Consider the following 22,483-nt stretch of genomic DNA (forward strand, 5'->3'; position numbering starts at 1 on the left):
AGATTTATTTTGTTTTATTATTTTAATTAATTAATTTAAAAATATTTAAACTATTTTTATTTTTATTTATTTTATTTTATTTCTTAATTACACTTTAAGTTCTGGGATATATGTGCAGAATGTGCAGGTTTGTTACATAGGTATACACATGCCATGGTGGTTTGCTGCACCCATGAACCTGTCATCTGCACTAGGTATTTCTCCTAATGCTATCCCTCCCCTAGCCCCCAACCCTCCGACAGCCCCCGGTGTGTGATGATCCCCTCCCTGTGTCCATGTGTTCTCATTGTTCAACTCCCACTTATGAGTGAGAACATTCAGTGTTTGGTTTTCTGTTCCTGTGTTAGTTTGCTGAGAATGATGGTTTCCAGCTTAATCCATGTCCCTGCAAAGGACATGAACTCATCCTTTTTATGGCTGCATAGTATTCCATGGTGTATATGTGCCACATTTTCTTTATCCAGTCTGTCATTGATGGGCATTTGGGTTGGTTCCAAGTCTTTACTATTGTGAACAGTGCTGCAATAAGCATACGTGTGCATGTGTCTTTATAGTAGAATGATTTATAATCCTTTGGTTATATACCCAGTAATGGGATTGCTGGGTCAAATGGTATTTCTGGTTCTAGATCCTTGAGGAACCACCACACTGTTTTCCACAATGGCTGAACTAGTTTTCAGTTCCACCAACAGTGTAAAAGCATTCCTATTTCTCCATATCCTCTCCAGCATCTGTTGTTTCCTGACTTTTTAATGATCATCATTCTAACTGGAGTAAGATGGTATCTCATCGTGGTTTTGATTTGCATTTCTCTAATGACCAGTGGTAATGAGCTTTTTTTCATATGTTTGTTGGTCGCATAAATGTCTTCTTTTGAGAAGTGTCTGTTCATATCCTTTGCCCACTTTTTGATGGGGTTGTTTTTTTCTTGTAAATTTCTTTAAGTTCTTTGTAGGTTCTGCATATTAGCCCTTTGTCAGATGGATAGATTACAAACATTTTCTCCCATTCTATAGGTTGCCTGTTCACTCTGATGGTAGTTTCTTTTGCTGTGCAGAAGCTCTTTAGTTTAATTAGATCCCATTTGTCAATTTTGGCTTTTGTTACCATTTTTTTTTTTTTTTGAGATGGAGCCTTGCTCTGTCATGCCCAGGCTGGAGTGGAGTGAAGCAATCTTGGCTCACTGCAACCTCCACCTCCTGGGTTCAAGCAATTCTCCTACCTTAGTCTTCCAAGCAGCTGAGATTACTGGCGTCTGCCACCATGCCCAGCTAATTTTTTGTATTTTTAGTAGAGTCGGGGTTTCACCATATTGGCCAGGCTGGCCTTGAACTCCTGACCTCAGGTGATCTGCTCGCCTCGGCCTCCCAAAGTGCTAGGATTACAGGCGGGAGATAGATACATAGATAGATAGATAGATAGATAGATAGATAGATAGATAGAGCAAATGGTGTTTTATGATTAAGCAGGGGCAGGTTTATAGGAAGTGACTGTAGTTAAAGGTTACTAAGGAACAATAAGAATTAAGAAATGTGAGAGGGTGAGGCCTGGACAAGCAGGTAACCTAGGACAGGAAGAAGCAGACAAGGCAAGAGCTGTGCCAGCATATCCTGGGCGGCTCCTGAGGCTCACACTACCCTAGCGTGTGTTTATTTATGATATATCTTATATCTCTTTCCAGTTTTGGAAGGCCATCTTGTAACTTACCAATGAAATTTTATCCTTTAGCATCAAACACAGATCTGACACCTGTGACACAATAATGTTAATGTGGAAATATAAAAGAGAATGACATTGACAAGACCAGGATGACATTTTGGTCTTGTGTACCTGGAAGAGCAATTGCATTATATAAAAACTAAGAAGGTAAGGGTAGGAGAGAAACTTTATGGGAGGAAGATAAAGTGTTTAGCTATGAGTTTGCAGCACAGGGTTCAGAGGGAAATATTGGGTAGCCAGCTGGGTCTATGGTCTTGGACCTCAGCAGAGTAGACAGGGTGGGGAAATGACAGAGGAGGTGCAGAGGAAGCCTGGGAACTGATACATGGACAGGTTTTGGTAAACTGAGTTCTGGGTGAACCCTTCTGGGCAAAATCCCTCCCGACTAAATTCCTTCATAATTTGTATATTACATTCCACAACTAGGAATACAAAAGTGTACTACCTGAGTATTAATGCGTGGGTTGATCTGAGTGGAGCAGCACTTCCTTTTTGGTTTTATGGGTTAGAAGGCAGGTAGGTGCTGGTTGTGCATGAAGGTGGCTGAGGCTCCACTGGAGAGTAAGCACCTGCAGTAGTCGCACAGAGACTGGGAGGCCAGCTCCACCAACATAGCCTTGGTTCCCAGGCTTTGCTTCTCCAAACATAAAGGCATGGAGAGACTTCCAGCCCGCACCCAGGGGCTGGCACCAGAGATGAACCATGCAGATGTGTGAGCACTTTAAAGCTGATCAGCTGCTTCAGAAAGTGGCCCTTCACCGTGATGCCTTTAGAGAATGGCTGGAAAGTCTCTGGTACTTTATGGACGGGCTTTTAGCAAGATTTAGAGCACTGGATGAAATACTGTCTCTGTCTGAACTTACATTGGAGACCTTCCACAGATGGTGTTTTTGTGTTCAGTGTTTCAGAGAGTGAGTTCATTAGTTTTTTCCTTCACTTCCTCTTCCCCTTTCTTTTTATGTTATCATAGCCTCATAGGTGGTTTAACGAAGTGTGAGACTTTTCAAGAAGAAATTTTGGATCTGTTTCTCTGAAGAGGCCTTTGAATTATACCCAAGTTCCTTTTATTTTAGTAAGCTACAAAGCATCCATATGTACTGAATGAAAACATATTATGTATCTTAGTTCTAAAGGTTTTCATCTTGGTAGGGCTGAAGCTTTAGAGAAAGCCATGTGCTAACTGAAATAGTTCTGGTGCTCCCAGGCTCTGCGCAGTCTCTCTGAGTCACGACATGCTTCGTTTCCAGACTGCCTCCCTCTGCCTAACTCATCTTTGTTGTTGCAGTAGGTCTGCCACGCAGTGGGTGATGAGCACTCACGTACTGAACAGAAGGGGCTTAAAAGGTGGCGTTTTCCCTTTCCACTGAACCCACGATGTTCATGCTGCTTCCCAGGTCTTCGGGTGATCACCATGCCTTGAATCTGCCCCGAGCTGCTCTTCCAGTGCCCCAGCGCCTGCTTGAAAGGCTTTGTCTTTTCATCCTATCTTTAATTCTTGCTATAGGCAGTGTGGCGTATTGCATGTAAGGGTTGGTTCATGAAAATATTGTGCTTTCTTATATTCTTTTAATGGATATTTTGAGAAACATATGTAATGTTTTTAACAGTAAAATAGAGGTTAAATGTAGGTTTTCATGAAATATTTGAATATCTTAAGAGGCAATGAATTGACACATCATTTCCTCTCTACTCTTCTCTATCAGAAGGTGTCTGAATTCAGTGATGGGTGAAAATTCTGCTCATTCTATAGATTTCAGCATCTCATCAAGTCATCTACCTCTCTCTCTCGCCTGTGTCAGAGACAGCTCAGTGGCGCCTGGTTGGAGGGCGCCTCCCTGTCTTCTGCTGCTTACCAAATGCCCTGCTGGAGAGCGCTGAGCACCTTCTCCTGAGAATTACACTTGTGTTTTCAATTTTCACTAGATCTGCTCCTGAAACCCCTCAAAGATTGGGCAATGTCTAGATTTTGGCTGGAAGCAGATCCGAAATATTTCCTGCAAGAAGGGGAAAGGTTGTTGGGTGCTAGCTTTGATGTGTTTGTTCAAGAAAGGAATTTATTCTTCACTGAAAGTGTTGAAATTGCATTACTTCGCTTTCGTGATAATTTTTTTTTATTACACTTTAAGTTCTAGGGTACATGTGCACAACGTGCAGGTTTGTTACGTATGTATACATGTGCCATGTTGGTGTGCTGCACCCATTAACTCGTCATTTATATTAGGTATATCTCCTAATGCTATCCCTGCCCCCTACCCCCACCCCACAACAGGCCCTGGTGTGTGATGTTCCCCTTGCTATGTCCAAGTGTTCTCATTGTTCAATTCCCACCTATGAGTGAGAACATGTGGCGTTTGGTTTTTTGTCCTTGCAATTTGTGATAATTTTTAAATGTCGGCTTTGTCATCTGGGCTCCATTACAATAGCTCAGGTGCTGAGAAGCTCTGGGTGACCCTGGGCTACCTGCACGTCTCGAGTGTGTGTCTGCTCCGTCAGGCATTGACTGTGTGGGGAACAGAGGAGGGTGTTGCTGATATCTGAGGTCATGGGAGACCCAAGCTTCGCCTTCCTTTCTCTGCAGAACTGAAGCATGAGATTCATGTCTGGCGCCTGACCGCTCAGCGCATCAGCCCGGCCAGCCGCGAGGAGACAGCTGTGCGCCGCCTGCTGCTGGGGAAGGTGCTGGCACTGGAGCACCTGCTCGCCCGGAGGCTGCACACCTTCCACAGGTACTGGGCGGGGTCCTGCTCAGACTGTGCTTGGTGTGCAGCAGAACATTCCATGGGCCTACAAAATAGCGACATTAGCTGTATACTAATACGTGATATTTAGGTGACGCACACTGTGCTAAGCCTCTTATAGTACATTTTATCTAACCCTCACTGAGCTCTGCAGGGGGTACACAGCCGAGTTTAAGGACCAAAAAAACAACACAAAACCAGAGGCTCGGAGAATTTGAGCAGTGTGCCCAGGGTTGTGCAGCTTGGAAGGAGTGGCACTGGGGATGGAGCTCACACTGTCAACCACTGGGCTGTCCCATCTCTCTACATTGTAATTGTTGCACGACAAAAACCAAAAACCATTAATGCAAAGACTAATCTGACAAAATATCCTGCCAGCAGTTGATTTTCAGGCACCTGAAAGAATATGAAAGCCCCACTCAATTTGTTTCCTGGCATTCGTTGTTAATCGAAGCTGAGACTTAAAGGGTAACCATGAATTGGTGGTTTTTCTCCTTGCTATGACATGGTGCTGAGTTCCAAGCAGTCTTTGTTCTGGAAGCTCAGACAGAAGAAGCAGGAGCCTGGTGACCCCCCAAGGGATGCTGAAGCTGAAGCGTCCCCACAGCTGAGCTGAGAGGGGGTGGAGATGTCCATCTAGGCAAGGGGAAATGTGAACCCTTATGAACAAAATCTAGAATGGTCTTGCATGTTGCCATTCGCTGTGCACTGAGGGGTCACCCTGCATGGGTGTCTCAAGGTCTGGTCTGTTAGTGGGAGGATTCACAGGCAGTCACACGGAGTCCCACACAATCCCGGGATGAAGTGCCGGCTCAGTGCCATTGGCTTCATCCCCGGCCCGGGACCCATCTCGCCCAGTAATGCTGGAGCAGCAGGACCAGTGTCCTCAGGCCACAGGGAGGCCCTGAGTTACAGGCTGGGGAAAGAATGACCAACTTTGGCAGCAAGCACAGATCTTAAAGGAGACGCTTCATAAACTAAAGATGGAATAAATTGTGCTGGTGTTGGGTGTTAAAGACACACTCAGTGCATCTCAGGTTACAAACATGAGGAAACATGTGGGCTCCGAGGCTCACCACGTTCCCATCAGCTCCTCTGGTGTTAGTTACACATGAGGCAACAGACCTGGGGAGGGCGTGGCTTCCCAAGGCCACACAGTTGCTGAGAAGCAGATTACCATGAGGGTGTCCTAAAGCAAGGTCGAGCTCTGCAGGTTTTATTTTTTTGAGACGGAGTTTCGCTCTTGTTCCCCAGGCTGGAGTGCAGTGGCATGATCTCGGCTCACTGCAACCTCTGTCTCCTGGGTTCAAGCGATTCTCCTGCCTCAGCCTCCCGAGTAGCTGGGATTACAGGCATGTACCAACCCTCCTGGCTAATTTTGTATTTTTAGTAGAGATGGGGTTTCTCCATGTTGGTCAGGCTGATCTCGAACTCCCAACCTCAGGTGATCCGCCTGCCTCAGCCTCCCAAAGTACTGGGATTATAGATGTGAGTCACCACACCCGGCCTGCAAGTCTTATTTTTACATTTTCTTTTTAAAAATTGTCCTCAGAATCATTCGACTGTGTCTGCTGTGATTTCTTACGACCCAGACTGCCTGTGTGGTCAGCCTCCTTTGATACTAAAACTGCATTCTTCATTGTGCAGCCCCTTTTCCCTAATTGGTTTGGGAGGAAGTCAGCCAGGAGGGGTGGGCTGAGTCAGAAACATGAAAAAGAAGAGGCAAGTGGGAGCCACTGAAGGGGCTGAAACAGGCGGGAGGAGACCACCCCGGCAGGAGCAGCATGGACAGAAAAGACTTCAAAGCCGATCTTCCCCAACTGCTGGCCTCAAGTGATCCTTCCCCCTCGGCCCCCCAAAGTCCTAGGATTTCAGGCGTGGAAGTGATCATCGATTGATAAAAATCAACATTAAAGCAAGTGACATTTCTTTTACCACGTTTTTCTTTAGTTGGTTGTAATAGTTGTATAGGTTCAGTGCCCTCATTTTGGAAACAAAGAGATTCAGGACCGTAGAAGTGTGCATAAAGAGGAAAATAAAGAGACTGACGGTCGCTGCCCTCCTCCACGCACTGCTGCGGGGTTTTCGTGAAGCTTCCCCTGCGCAAGCTGTCACATGTACCTCCTCACACACACTCCTTTCATCATTCAGGTCATTATATGTATTTTTTTGGGAAAATAGAGAGTGAGCACCTTTTCCAGCCAACAAATGAAGCCCCACCGGCCCCCCATGACTAGTCCTGCCAGCCAGGCTCCAAGTCACAGACCGCGTCCAGGCACGAAGCGCTGGGGACTGCTGCTCCGCGATCTCACTGCGCAGCGTGACCAGGGAAGTAATGAGTCTCTTCTTTTCTCTTTTAGACAGATCTCACAGGAGGACAAAAATTGGGAGACCAACATCCAAGAACTCCAAAAAAAGGTACCCAACTTTCTTTTCTCAGGGATTTCTGATTCACTTCTCCAAGAAGAGAGTGAGTGATGCCTTTTCCTTCCCTCACGTGACTGAATGCCGTTTCTCTTTTTATTTCTGTGGTTATACACAAGACATTGAGGTTTATGTGTGTGAGTGGATGGGGAAAAATGTTTTCTGGATACAGCAGGCTGATTTTGTGAGGACGTGGAAAGCAAACATCTTTATAGAGCCTTTCCCTGTCCCTGCACGTTGCAGGGCCCGCCCTCTGAGCAGGTGTCCCTGACCACCAGCCCGCTCCTGGCCCTGAAGGGCAGGCCCAAGGTTCACACTTCGCAGAGGGGAGACCGGCAAGGCATGCTGCATGAAGTGGAGCAGCTTTAGGGACAGACATAGGATGCGTGAGTGTGCTGCCGATGGCTGTGACTTCCTGGGGCAGAGCTTGTTTTGTTTTGTTTTTTTTTTTTTGGCTCATTCTTCCATGGGGGTGGACTTTCTCAGCCCATTTATGAACACAGAGGACCCCTTCCCAGTCGAGAGAGCTCTGCTCAAGATCTGCTAGGAGTCATTTGCATCTCAGTGACATTTCAAATCCATGCAGTTTGTTTTCTAGGGAGAGATTGAATACCCACTCTAATTGTGATGGGCACACTCTCCATGCGAGTCAGGTGTTTCCTCACAGGGCTTCAGCACACCTCACATCTATCGTGCTTATTTTCCATAAAGATGTTGGATGCAATCTGATGAGGTGCCTCAGTGCCTTCACACTGTGTCCCATGTGGATGGCCAGGGTTAGAAAAGAAAGGTGTAGCTGTGATACTCTTGCAGGCCCCAAGTTCATACAGATTATGCCTGCCTTGCTAGACTGTGGTGTTTTAGTCATGAGTTGGAGAACTGTGTGCCTCTCTGTAAATCTGGACGAGGACTACAGTGAGACGAAATGGAGAGGTAAGGCTTGGCAACATCCCTGTATCACATCTAAGAATTCTTACAGAAATGACCCTAGGGGTGTGTGTGTGTGTGTGTGTGTGTGTGTGTGTGTGTGTGTGTGTGTGTGTGTATGCCATGGAATACTACTCAGCCATAGAAAGGAATGAAATAATGGCATTCACAGCAACCTGGATGGACTTGGTGACCAGTGAAGTAACTCAGGAATGGAAAACCAAACATTGTATGTTCTCACTTATAAGTGGGAGCCAACCTACGAGGACACAAAGGCATAAGAATGATATAATGGACTTTGGGGACTTGAGGGGAAGGGTGGGAGTGGGTCGAGGGATAAAAGACTACACATTGGGTACTGTGTACACTGTTCAGGCTATGGGAGCACCAAAAATCTCAGAAATCACCACTAAATAACTTACCCATATAACCAAACATCACCTGTCTTCCTGAAACCTATTGAAATAAGAAAAACAAACAAAAAAAAGAAAACAGAAAAAAAGAAATGACCTCAGGTATCCAGAAGGAGCAAATTTGAATGATACCCCCAAAAAACCTCCACTTCCATGAGCTGCAGGATGCTGGAATGCTCTTTGACCTGCCTACTCCTCCACCTCCAATCTTTGCACTGGCTGTGGCAATAGCCACTTTCTGTGGTTGCTGCGACCTCAGGGAAGGTTTGCAGTGCCTCCCCTCATGCCTGGTGAGAACCCGCATCACTCTCCTCTGAGCATTTCAAATCTTTTTCCTGCCATGCTCCTTTGGCCCTAATTCTTCAGCACAGAATCGTGTAGGAAAATCGGCCTTCCCCAGAGGGGCGACAGGGAAGATGAGAAGGGGCTGGCCCAGCCATGAGCCTTCACGGTGGGCAGGGAGGGGCAGATGCTCACCAGTGGCCCCACTGCACATAGAGGAGGGGCTGTGTCAGCTGTTGTGACACAGAGGGCCTTGCATGTGTTTTTGATGGCAGCAGCTTTACCTTTGTGACCAGAGGAAGCAAGAGAGAAAATCTCTTTGTAGCTCTAGCTCTACCTCTGTGTGTCTATATCTATATATCTATATGTCTATATCTGTCCAAATCCAGATAGCTATAGATCACTATGATGGTAGGTATCTAGATCCACCTGCATCCACGAAGCTACAGACATTGACATTCGTCATCATTGCTGTCTCCATCTAATCCACCTAGACAGATTAGACAGATGGGTAGACAGGTGTGCTGGTGGGACCAGACTCAAGAAAGGATCTGATGCTTGCCAGGTGTGGTGGCTCTCACCTGTAATCCCAGCACTTTGGGAGGCAGAGGTGGATGCATTGCTTGAGCCCAGGAGTTCAACACCAGCCTGGGCAACATGGTGAAACCCTATCTCTACTAAAAATACAAAAACTAGCTGGGCATGGTGGTGCACACCTGTAGTCCCAGCTACTGGGAAGGGAGGCTGAGGTAGGAGGATCACGTGACCCTGGGAGGCAGAGGTTGCGTTGAGCCGAGACTGTACCACTGCACTCCAGCCTGGGTGATAGAGTGAGACTGTGTCTCAAAAAATGAAAATAAAAATAAAAATAAATAAATAAATAAATGAAAAAAAGAAAGAGAAAGGACCTGGTGCAGTTATCCTTTCACACAGTGGGCCGGCATTCACACTGGGACCTTGTTAACAGGGCAGGCCTACCAGGTGCCCATCTGTGCGTGCTTCCCTGCCCTGGCCCCATGCAGCCATGGCCTGTGGAGCACAGTACCCTTGGGGCCTCATAGGGAGAGCCCCGTCTCGTGCCGACTCCTAGGTACTCCTAGGTTGATGGAGGCCTTGCGGAGGATGAGGTGCCTCGGGGCCTGCCCTCCCCCTATGACCAGGTGGATTCTCGCGGGTGTCATCCCAGCGCTAAGAGTGCACCCCCTGCATTCCAAGGGCCTCGTGCATGTCGTGTAAAGAACATGGCCAGAGCCTTATCTGGGAGTCACAGTTCCGTGAGAAGGCTCAGCCTCATGGCCCCACCCGCATGCTTGGCGTGGTAGAGAAAGGAACAGTGAAGACGGCATAGGCCCCTGTAGAAACGCCCCGTCATCCTCTGATACCTGCCAGCCAGGTGTTTCATAACAGGGCTGTGCTACTCTTGACATCTGTGTTTATCTTTCATAAAGATTTTGAGTGCAGTAATCCTGAATCTGTACGGGTTTCCTTGTAACACAGTACTTTGCCATTTTCTTTCAAGTTCGAGAGGTTACATTTTTCATCCTCGTGAATTCTGTTGTGATTCCAGTTGCGTAGGTTATGACACGCTGCAGGAGTCAGAAGGTTGTGCAGAGTAAATGAGCTGTGGTTTCTCTCTTACAGCATAGGATATCCGACGGGATTCTGCTTGCCAAATGCCTGACAGTGTTGGGATTTGCTATCTTCATGTTTTTCCTCAATTCATTTGTCCCTGACATTCATCTTGATCTTGGTGAGTCTAATTTAGCTTTAGTTCATAGGCTTTGTCACATTCTGGATGGGAAGGTTTCAGAGCCTGTTCCCAGACACTGACTTTGCCCACAGGCAGCCGGGCTGGTGGGAGGCCAGAGAGGGCTGAGATGGAGGGTGGGCAGCCTGCCCTGGGAAGAAGGGCGCCTTTCCTTTTGGTTTCCTGGGCAGGAGGGAGGGAGAGAGAGATGCATCTCCGGCCCCTTAGACTCTGTGCCATGGGTCCTCAGCCCCTCCAGGGATGACCATGAGGAGGAATATAGAGTGGGCACTGTCCTGTCTATTGTAGTTAATAACCACATCTTTACATGGTTCCCAGAAGAGATGGAGCCACATGGGCAAGGCCAGCGCTGCCATCTGTGCCGCCTACCATGCCAGTTAGTTGACAGGCTGTTCGGGAGAGCCCTGGCAAATGGCCGGCGCTCTGCAGGGCCCACTTGCCTTGTCTGAGGGTGCATCTGGCGCATGAAACTGTTCTCCCACCGTCCACCATTGGTTTCTCTTCTCCCACGTTCACCACACCCATGGCTCTCAGACCTCTCCACTTTCTCTAGCCTGTGTCGTGGCCAGGACCTATCCCCACCTGAGATGTGGCTCTCTCAGGGGGAGCTCACCACAGAGCTTGTCAACCCCTGGCCTCCTCCACCCTCCATAAACGTTCTCCACTCTCCCAGGCGTTTCTTATCAATTTCACAGTTATCGCCATTGGTATCCTTATTGAAAACAAAACAAAACCCACCCCACATGAAAGTGTAGGTTTATAAGAAGCATAAATTTGAGGTGGTGTCACAGTCTTTTCTTTTACCAAAGCTTTACCCATAGTTTTCCTTCAAAAGTGAGCTCTGCTAAGATGGTTAAAATACCCAACTTTTATCTTATTTTGTATAAAACCTTGGTTCACTGTGAAATTTGAGGAGTGCAGCTGCCGTAGAAAGTGAAGCCTCTTAATTTTGTAAAATAGATGGATAATGCCTCAAGCTTCAGCGATTCGCACCACATCATTGCTTCCGGGGTTCCTGGAAACCATCAGACATTCATGGGCTAGAAGTTGGTTTTCCTTTTCTCTTATGTAGAAAAGCCGCATTTCTAGATTCTCACACAACACATGATGTACATGCTTTTGACTGGAGGTCCAGCTTTGTGTTATGTATTTGCAGCCCCTCCATTTCTTTCTCTTGATAATCTCAAATCCAACTTGCCAGGTGGCCTGGGCTTGGTTCAAGCTGGCAGGTATTATTTATCCACACCTGAGAGCTGATCTGCTTGGAATCCTGATGAGGTAATGATCCAAAGCTGGAGTGGTAACGATTTTGTGAACTTCAATTGTATTTGGTGGATTACATCTAGAAATTGCTGCAGTGTAATTATTTTTAATTACACCTCAGGCCTAATGTAATTTTAACATTAGAAACCTTAATGACTACAAGAATGTTAGGTGGTCACCACTGGTAATTAAACAAATTTAAAAAACTAGTATTTTGTGGGCAGAGAGGTTCCATTAGGTGTTCACAGATAATTTTGCTCCTGATTTTATTTGAGAGTCTACTTTAGAGGAACATAGCAGGCATTTTAAAAACTAAAAAGATATAAGAGCTTGCATTCAATTTTATTAACATTTGGCAACAGTCTTTGTATTAAAAACAATACTTTAACACTTAAAGTCACATCTTTAACTATATGGACTTAAAAAATCTTGCTTACTATGAAACTTTTAGCCTGCAAGTCTACGTTTTTTTTTTTTTACAAAATGTCTCATCTCCTTTTGTGTGGTTGTTACATCTGTGAATGATGGACATGTTTATTTTCTGCTTTTAAATCCTGTTTTGTTTTTAGTTAGGGCTTGTGTTCAGGTGATTTTATCTGGGGATCCAGATACTGCATATTTATCAAGATAGGTGAGGTTGACTAGGAGAAAAGTTTGATTGGCATATATTTTAATGGAATACAGTTTCCTTAGAGTTATAAGAACTTTTCTGATAGAACAAGGGCAAAATGGATACAAGATCTTCCCGGGTCTTCAGCCAGTAGCAATGTGATCATTTATCTTTGGTGAAGTTCTGTTTTCTTTTTAATTTTTTTAAATGTAACAGTGTGTTTTAAAATTTTTTTGAGACAGAGTCTCACTCTGTTGCTCAGGCTGGAGTGCAGTGGCACAGTCTCAACTCAGTGCAGCCTCTGCCTCCTGGGCTCAAGCAATTCTCCTGCCTCAGCCTCCTAAGTAGTTGGCATTACAGGAATGCGCCACCACACCCGGGTAATTTTTGTATTTTTAGTAGAGCTGGAGTTTCACTATGTTGGCCAGGCTGGTCTCAAACTGCTGACCTCAGGTGATCCTCCCGCCTCAGCCTCCCAAAGTGCGGGGGTTACAGGCACGAGCTACTATGCCCGGCCAGAAGTTCTGTTTTCAATGTGTCCTGCTGTGTAAGTTGAGCCTCGTTCAGTGTGATGTCATATGATATGAAATGATGTCGTATCACACGATGTACATCATGTAACATGTGACATCATCTAATACAGCGCACACACTGTACACTACGTGACATTATAACAATGTAATTTCATATAACATAGGGTGCTGTCATATAAAAATGTGCATTGTGAAACAAAATGTGACATCAGATAACATTCCTTCATTTAGGAATCCTAACCTAGACATAGCATTGACTCTTTCTCTTTATTTTTTTTTTATTATCATAGAGCAAAACTGACTTTTCCTTTGAATGTAGCGTTCTATGGATTTTAACACATAGGTAGGTTTGTGTAACTGCCACTGCAGTCAGAGCACAGGCCAGCTCCGTTACAGAACTTTCTCAGCTGTCCTTTTGTAGCCACCCTCCCCCGGTCCTGGCAAGGACTGATCTTGTCTCCATCACTATGGTTTTGTGTTTTGGGGGCTGTCATATACATGGAATCAGATCGTATGCCACCTTTCGAGACTGGCTTGTCTCACACAGTGTAAAGCCTTTATGGTTCACCCAAGTTGCTGTGTGCATCAATGGTTCATGTTTGGCCGGGCACAGTGGCTCATGCCCGTAATCCTAGCACTTTGGAAGGCCGAGGAGGGTGGATTGCTTGAGCCCAGGAGTTCGAGACCAGCCTGGGCAACATGGCAAAATCCCGTCTCTACAAAAAATACAAAAATTAGCTGGGCGTGGTGGTGCACGCCTGTAGTCTCAGCTACTTGGGAGGCTGAGGCAGGAGGATTGCTTGAGCCTGGGAGGTGGAGGTTGTAGTGAGCTGAGATTGCACCACTGGGCTCAGCCTCGATGACAGAGCCAGACTATTTCAGAAAAAACAAAAAACAAAAAACAAAAAAAAACCCCCCAAAAACAAAAAAACTACTCCAGACACTTCTGAGCACATGGTTTTCTGTGAACTTAGGGTTTTATTCTCTGGGTTGATTTCCTTCTCTTGAGTGGCACTGCTGTGTCATACGGTGGGTGTAGATTTTATTTTAAAAGCAGCTGCTGCCCTGTTTTCTAGCAAGGCCAACCCCGTTGTGTTCCCACAGCATGTATGGGAGTTCCAGCTGCTTCACACCCTTGCTGGCACGTGGCACAATGAGAATCCCCCTGGAGTTCCACAGCACTTTATGCGAACCTTAAATATATTCTTATGATTTCTTTCCTCGTCTGTCCTCTGTCCTCCCCCTTCCCAGCTAGACTCAAGGACATGGTCTGTGTGTCTGCATTTCCCCTCCCTGGTGCCTGCTGCTAATGCCTGGTTCATTAGTAGAAGCAAGGTGTAGGTTTGCAGGATGCATGAACAAACTTCTCATTGCTGCTCACAGATTCCAACTTAACTATTGTGGGAATTTCCTATGTGGCTGACCCAGCCTGGGGGGCACAGCCTGAGGCAAAGGCTCACATGTGTGTTCTTCATCTGGGAGCTTCATCCCAGAGAAGAGGAGTGAGGGATGGGGGCCGGGCAGTGAGGAGAGCGAGTGCAGGCACCACTGCCCCAGCGTGCTGGCCTTCGTGACGGGCCACTGGGGCTCCATCCTGCAAGGCTGCCTGAGTGGAGGTACCAAATGCACCTCAGGGCTGTCTGTGGGGTTGAGTAGAGCAAGAAGGAATGTTTACTGGCTGGTGCGCATGGCCCATTGGTCACAGCTCCTTCCCATGGGATGCCAGAGTGCATGTGTCCAGCTGCATGTGCTGAGGCCATGCGACCGCACCCACAGGGCGGCCCAGGTGGAGAAGGCATCAGGGGCATGGGCTCCAGGGCAGACCTTCCAGGTGCATCTGTGTGAGGGTTTTCGGGCCACACGGAGCTGGCTGTGGTGACAGAGAGGAGAGCCCTGAGGGACCCAGGGGTGTGCAAGAGGTGGCACAATGGCAAAGAAGGCTGAGCAAGGGCCAGGGTCACAGTTCACACCCATCCGGTAAAGAGGTGGCTCCCAATGTGCAGGGACCATCACCTCACAGCACAGCAGGACCAAGCCCAGCCTGGACGCTGGCTCTGCAGAGGTCTGCAGTGCCTGCATGAGGCCCTTAGTGCCAGATGGGTTTCATAGGGGCCAAGGGAGAACTTTCCCTTGGGCCTCTCGAGTTTTGCTGAAAAACCAACTCACAGAAGGCAGAGTAATAGGAGAAAAGGCATACACATTCATTTAACATGTGTACACAGGAGCCTTCAGAATGAAGACCCAAAGATACAGGAGAAATTGTTCATGTTAAAGCTTAGGTTCAGCCAAGTGTGGACAGCCATGTAGAAATGGGATTGGAGAAAAAGTGTATGATTGGGTACTGATAGACTGAGTGGGAAACCCGGCAGGGCCTGTCTGTCCAGGGTCCTCCTGGCCTCTCTGAGCGGCACTCCTTCCTTCTGAGTGTGGGGCAGGCCCCTTTCTGGAATGGGGGTTGTAGGACCCACAGTCAAACAAGGCAGGCCAGACAGTTTCTTCATGGCCAGTTTTCACACAGAAAGGCAGAGGGAAAATGAGAATAACACTTTAGGTTTTATGGCTGGCTTTGCAGAAAAGGGTTCTGGTTTCAATGACCTGCCTTGGGAAAGATTCTAGTGTCTTTGGCAGTCTCGGGGGAGAATGGGACTGAGAGATGGGCAGGCAGGAGGACGGCAGAGAAAACTTTTCCTTCTGATAAAACAAAAACTTCAGCCGAATTAAATGTAAAGGAGTTTGATTGAATGATGAACGATTCGCAAATCGGGCAGCCCCCAGAATCACAGCAGATTCACAGAGACTCCAGGGGTGCCTCATGGTCAGAACAAACTTATAGACAAAAAAGGTAAAGTGACGTACGGGAATCGGAAGTGAGGTACAGAAACAGTGAGATTGGTTACAGCTCGGCGGTTGCCTTATTTGAACACAGTTTGAACATACAGCAGCCTATGAGTGGTTGAAGTATGGCTGCAGGGATTGGCTGACACTCAGCCATTGTTAGAGGTGCATACTATTAAGTTAGGTTTTCGCTTTGTCTGACTATTAAGCTAGGTTACAGTTCATCCACAAGGACTCAAATAGAGAAGTACAGAGTCCTTCTCAGGCCATCGTTAGCTTGCTTTAACACTTCTGAGGCCTTCATTTTGGGGTATTGCTTTCTGAGCCCCAGAAGTTTCAAAATTCAGATTTTTGTGTGTGTTTTAGAAAGATAATTCAGTGAGCATACTGAATTTTGGATATAATGTAACACACCCTGAGAGGTTCAGGGCCAGCACCCTGTCATCCGAGCATGATTTCTGCAGTGAAACATGAATATTTACACAAAGTGGGACAAATAAAGACTGCAAACAAACTCATTCCTATTCAAGTCAGGGTTTTTTGAATTTTTTTACATCAAAATATATAGAAAAAGTTTGCTTTTCTGAAATTAGGGTTTCAAGATTGTGGATAACTGATTATGAACCTGTGAAAAGAATCAGCGAGGCAGGCTTGAAAATGTTATCTTTGGCCTTAAAATTCAGAGCCTTGATGAGCTGTTTCCTAGGCCTCCTCCTTTGATAATTAGTTCAGAATGTACCCCAGATTCTCTCATGATGTGTTTGATTAGATTTCAGTTCTGGAAAATTTTCCGTCATTATTTCCCTGATTATGGTTTTGAAATTGCTGGTCTTCTCTCTGTCCCTTGGTGTCCCTCTGGTTGAGCAATTTTATTGTTGTCTTTGTGAAAGTATTTTTAGCTACAAATAAAGCAATCTATTGGATCTGTCTTAAGCAAAATGGAGGATTATTAGAATAATAACAGGCTGACAGGCTCCAAGGACACTGGGGCCTCTTGGGGGCAGGCTCAGGAAGGAGGAAGGGTCCGGATGGAGGGCTCCCACCCACCCCGGCATCTGCAGTGCTCTGCCCTCAGCTCCTTGCTTCTCCGCGACCAGTTAGTGCATCTTTTTTCTGCTCATGGCAGAATAGTGCTTCCCTCATCAGTTTCCCAGTTTATAGGACCTCGATTTCAGCCACACACAGAGAAATGGCTATTTTGAACCCCCAATTTCCAGGCGAAGAGGAGTCTGCTTGGCCTTGTTGGTTTCTTTCATCTCCTAGCACAGGAAATTCTGAGCAGGTGGACGGGAACAAGTGGTGAGATGTGGCCTGGGGTGGCTGAGGCATACTTCTTAGAGGAGGTCACTATGAGCTGGACAGACATTCCCAAGGCTTCCTAATATATGTTCTATGCACTCTAGTTTCTAGTAAGATTCATTTCAGCTAAGCCATTCACATATCCATCCTCTCACTTATTCATGCATTTGTACAACACATGCAGACAGTGGCCTAGGGGTTGGTTGGGGCTAGTGTGGTGAACATAAAAACCATATTGCTGCTCTCCTAGGTCGTCTTCTCTAGAGGGGAGATGGATCTATATTTACTCTACCAGGGACTCATGTAACTGTCCAGCGGGTTCCTCTTGCCCACTGCCCAGGTAGACCAGATTTATGGAGGCAGAGTTGTTGCAGTAGGGAAGGAGTTTTACCCATGTAGGAGCTGGCTAAATGGAAGACGGGAGTTGTGTTATTACTGAAATCTGCCTCTCTGATTTGGAGGCTAGGGTTTTTCAAGGACAATTTTGGGGAAGAATGGCGGGGAGGGTGGTTAGGCAATGGGTGCTTGCTGCCAATTGGTTGAGGGTGTAAATCATAGGGGTGTGGGAAATGGTTCTCCTGCATGCAGAGTCATTTCTGAGTAAGCCACAGGAGCAGTTGGCCAGTCCAGGTGGAGCCATAGTCTCAAACATGCAAAAACCCTGAAAACGTATCTCAAAAGGCCAGTCTTAGGCTCTCCAATAGCGATGTTATCTGCAGGAGTAACTGGGGAAGTTGCATATCTTGTGACCTCCAGAATAATGGCTGGCAATCTTCTATGTCTACACTTTAGCAGAATTCAGTCTCTCCTATCCTCCTAGCCTGGTGTTCTTTGATTAGCTTTACAAATGCAATTGAGTTTTGGGGAAGGGCTGTTATCATTTAAGCTATAAACTAAACGTCTGCCAAAGTTAGCTTGCTTAAGCCCAAGAATAATTGAGGGCAGCTTGAAGGCTAAAGGCAAGAAGGGGATTGGATAGATCAGATCTCCCTCACTGTCATAAGTTTCTCACTGATACAATTTTTGCAAAGGTGGTTTCAGTCACATTAGGGCCAGCAAGGACTACACAGCTAATTTAGACACCAAGACCTTCAGAGCTCTGATGCAGAGACAAGCCAAGGGTACCAAATGGTAAAGCCAAAAATATAATTTCCATAGTCAAGGTGTCGATGAAAAGAGTGAAACTCTGTAAATTATTTGAAGAGATCTATTCTGAGGCAAAAATGAGTGAACACGGCCCATGACACCACTCCAGGAGATCCTGAGAACATGTACCCAAGGTGGTTGAGTTACAGCTTGATTTTATACATGTTAGGAGGACAGAAGTTACAGGAAGATATTCACCAATACATGTAAGGTGTGTATTGGTTCAGTCCGGCAAGGCGCGACAACTCGAAGCAGGGGGCAGGATAAGGGCTTCCAGGTCATAGGTGGATTCAAAGACTTTCTGATTGGCAATTGGTTGAAAGAGTTATTATCTAAAGTCCCAGAATCAATAGAAAGAAGAGCCTGGGTTAAGATATGGGGTTGCAGAGACCAAGGTTTTTATCATGCAGATGAAGCCTCCAGGTAGCAGGTTTCAGAGCTCTTATCAGACCTAAAAAATTACCAGAGTCTTAGGGAAAGGTTTTGGAAAGGGAAGGGGATTCTCTACAGAATATAGATTTTCCCCACAAAAGACAACTTTGCAGGGCCATCTCCAAATGTGTCAAAGAAGCGTATTTTGGGGTAAAATACTTTGATTTCTTTCAGGGCCTGCTGTCTGTCATGTGATGTTATACTAGAGTCAGGATGGAATTTGGTATCTTATTGCTACATCTATTCTATCAGTCTTAAGATCCCTGTTTTAATGTGAATGCTGGTGAGTTGTGTCTGAATTCCAAAGGGAGTGGGGTACAGTGAGGCACGGCTGACCCCCTTCATGCCCTGAACTAGTTTTTCAGATTTCTTTGAAATGTCCTTGGCTGAGAGGGGTTCCGTCAGTTGGTTGAGGGGCTTAGAGATTTGTTTTTGGTTTAAAAAGTTACAGATGAAAGGCTAATGAAATCCACAAAAGAAATGAGGAGCTCTTACTGGAAAGGCTTTGGCATATTAGAAAATAGCCCTGATATATGTAAACTATTTAAGGCAGTTATTACATACAGTTTGTGTTAACCTGATAATAAAAATATTTACATCCCTGGATGGCTCTATTCTAATTTTCATCAAATATTCATCTTAGATGAATGTAAATATCCAAGAGATTATTTCAGAATGATGATAAATATAATATAATGCAATATAATGTAACATAATGTAAAGTAATATAATATGGATCTTGGATTTATAAGTCAATTAGAATAATTAGCTGCTTTCCTTACTATCCTCACCATGGGTGAAATTACCAAATTTCATCATAACACTGAAGAAATGAAATCATGGGGGAGAGAGAATGACTCAGTTTTTTAAAAATGGAGATATAGAATTCACACAACATAAAATTTACCTTGCAAAATTATATTATTCAATGTATTTTAGTATATTCACAAAGTTGTACAACCATTGCCAGTATCCAATTCCAGAACACTTTCATCATTCCCCAAATAATCCTGTACCCATTAGTAGTCACTCACACACTGTTTCCCCCTTTTCCCCAACCCCTAGACCCTGGAAACCACTAATCCTGCTTTCTGTTCCTGGATTTGCCTATTCTGGACATCTCATTTAATGGAATCATTTAACATGTGGTCTTTTGTGTCCAGCTTCTTTCACTTAGCATAACATTTTCAAGGTGCATCCGTGTTGCATCATGGATTAGTGCTTCATTTCATTTGGCTGTATGATATTCATATATATGTTTTCTATTAAACTATGTATATTATATATGTATACCATATATATTATGTATATCATGTATATCATATATAATATCATATATTATATATATCATAATATATAATATGTGTCACAATTTATTTATCCATTTATTAGCTGTTTGACCTAGGAGTGGAATTGCAAGGTCATATGCAACTCTCTGTTGAACTTTTGGAAACCCTGCCTAACTGCTTTTCCAGAGCAGATGCACCTTTACATTCCCGGTGGTAATGCATGAGCGTTCTGATTTCTCCACACTTTCACCAGCACTTGTTATTGTGTGTGTCCTTGATTATGCTCATCATACCAGGCGTGAAGTGATACTTCATTACAGCTTTGATTTGCATTTCCTAGTGATGAATGACATTGAGCATCTTTTCATGTGCTTATTGGCCATTTATGAAATGCTCTTTTACTAAATAACATGTGAACTTGTTTTTTCCATCTGTTTGGAAATTTCAGCTGTGATTTACATTAACAACAGCCTTCTTTTGCTATGAAGATTTGTTCCTAACTCTGGAGCATTTTTGCCCATTTGAATCTCCCTTCCTGAGCATCATGCACACATATGAGGATGAGGAAGGCCAGTGTCTCTCCTCTAGTTGCTTAAAACCGCAGCCTTGCCAGGAGCCTAGTGAAGCATTTCATAGGGTTGGTCATGATTCTCCACATGCGGGGATTCATCGTTGGTTGCGGTCTCCTTTTATTAGCTCCAAAATGTTTTCAATAATGCAGCCAATATCCTCCATTGAGTACCCACAGGTTAATGAATTTGGGGGTAGAGCAAATCCATTTAATGACTGTTTCTCACTTCATTTTTCATTCCAAATGGCTTGGATCACATAGGTCTGCATATAACAGTAAGACTGCGAGATTTTTAAAAGGTTGGATAATTTTGACAGAGTACCACATTAGCTTTTAAACTGTGGATTTTCAGAAATGTTAGTGGTCTCTATTTGAATAAAAATGTCTGTGAGTTATGGGTGGGAGAGTAAGGTGTTAGATATGCATTCATCAAGAGATTGTTAACATTCTCACATCGAATGATTACTACTTACAGTTTTTTCATTGGTCATTACCCTTAAGATTCTACATTGTCTCAATATATATTAACATTTTTCTATGTAAATTATATTTTCCCCTTAGCATTAATAAGAAAGACAATCTTTATATTCACTATAGAAAACCAAGTCTGGAGAAATCACAGCTACAGAATTATTAGAAATATTGGGACCAAGAGATTCTTCCTTTCAGGGCTCAGGATATCCCTAACTTTGCAGTCACAATGTTAAGAAGAGTTAGGTTGTGTCAACATTTTCACTTGCTTGTCTGAAGCTACACTGTGGTCACATTTAAATTCCTCAACATTGATAATCTGAAGAAGAATTTAAATAAATTATGAGAGAATAGTGCTGTGGCCATTCACTTCTCAAACTTTTAATAATAAAAAGCAGTTTTTCGGTGATGTTTATTATGTGCATTTGTGGAAATTAGGTATTCCATTGCTAGTGAATGACACAGTTAATTAGAACAAAACTGAACAACTGCAAACATGACTGACCTAATTTTTCTTTCAACGTTTGCAAACAGACCAGATGACATATAGCCTATCCATTTGATATTTTCTTGTGCCAGATGTATCAGGATAGGATAGGCTTTGCTGAGTAAAACACTGGCCCTGCTGTCTTGGAAGCTTGACACAACCACAGTTTTTCTTGGTGACATCTTTAGTGCTGGTCGGTAGGGTCCCTGCTGGACAGAGACACTGGCGTTTTGTGATGCCACCATAGCAACAGCAGCTTTCAGGATCATCTTGGCAAGGAAGAGACAGGGGATACAACTGACAGCTGCCTGTAAATGCCAGGCTAGGAATGTGTGTCTCATTTGCTCATGGCCCAATGGCCGGGTTGGTCTTGTGGCTTCACCTAACTACAGGGCTGGAAACCTTCCTGGGGGTCCAGTAGGGAGAAGAGTGACAGGTGTGGGGAGCTCTGACAAGCTACTAGTGAACCGATATACAAAACACCTCCTACACGATTTGTTAAGGGTTTTACATGATATGATGTTTTATCTGGTACTTTGGAATATTACATAGTGGCCCACCAGTGGGGGTGACTAAAATCTGCTTGGATGTTGGTGAGCATGGAATATATCAATCAGAAATGCATTCTATTTGGATTTTGAGGAGCCTGAGAAGAAAGGGGGTTCAGTCCCAATGGCAAAGCTGTGTGATGTCCAAGAAGAGCTGGGTGTGTTTCTTAGGGTCAGGCTGCTCTGTGGCCCACCTCTCCAGGCTCCATCCACATGGAATGCAGCTCACTGCAGTTGTGCAGTCAGTGACCTGGGTGGTTCCCGAGGGCCACAGGAAAACCTGCAATGAGGAGTAAATGTTACTTTCTACAAGAAGATCCAAGTCATGTGGCATTCTGAGAATTTGCATTCCTTATTTAATGCAGATACTTCAGCTGCTTGTTCATTCACTTGTTGATTCGTTATTTTTGAGTGTGTTTTTACCCACTCCTCACTGTGAGAGGCACCAGGGATACCTGTGAATGAGGCACGATTCCTGACCGTGTCTAATGCACCTGCAGCACTGACCTGCCTCTGTGATAATGAACCTGATTCTTTAACAAAGCCCAAATGCACAAGTGCAAAATGAGAATTCTTAACTGCATTTAGCATTATTTCTTTATGCTTAGTTATTCTTGTGTAAGGATTTACTCATTTTAATGAATAAATGAGCATATGAAAAGGTGCTCAACCTCGTAAGTCATCAGTAAAATGCAGAATTTAACCACAATGAGATGACATCATTTTAA

General features: G+C 44.8%; 1 protein-coding gene across 11 annotated transcripts in view; it reads left to right on the forward strand.

Moving 5' to 3' along the window:
• OCA2 (OCA2 melanosomal transmembrane protein) overlaps window positions 1-22,483 on the forward strand; it is a 381,861-nt gene that overhangs the window by 136,076 nt on the left and 223,302 nt on the right. For all 11 annotated transcript variants that reach the window (XR_004666399.3, XM_055099067.2, XM_003828056.5 and 8 more), the window contains 3 exons: window positions 4,298-4,445; window positions 6,818-6,875; window positions 10,145-10,253. Coding sequence is in view for 10 of the 11 variants with exons in the window: in XM_055099067.2 (XP_054955042.1) it covers window positions 4,298-4,445; window positions 6,818-6,875; window positions 10,145-10,253 (315 nt within the window). In the remaining variant the exon portion in view is untranslated. The remainder of the gene's footprint in view (window positions 1-4,297; window positions 4,446-6,817; window positions 6,876-10,144; window positions 10,254-22,483) is intronic.

The sequence above is a fragment of the Pan paniscus genome, chromosome 16 (genome assembly GCF_029289425.2).
Source record: "Pan paniscus chromosome 16, NHGRI_mPanPan1-v2.0_pri, whole genome shotgun sequence".
Classification (NCBI taxonomy): Eukaryota; Metazoa; Chordata; class Mammalia; order Primates; family Hominidae; genus Pan; species Pan paniscus.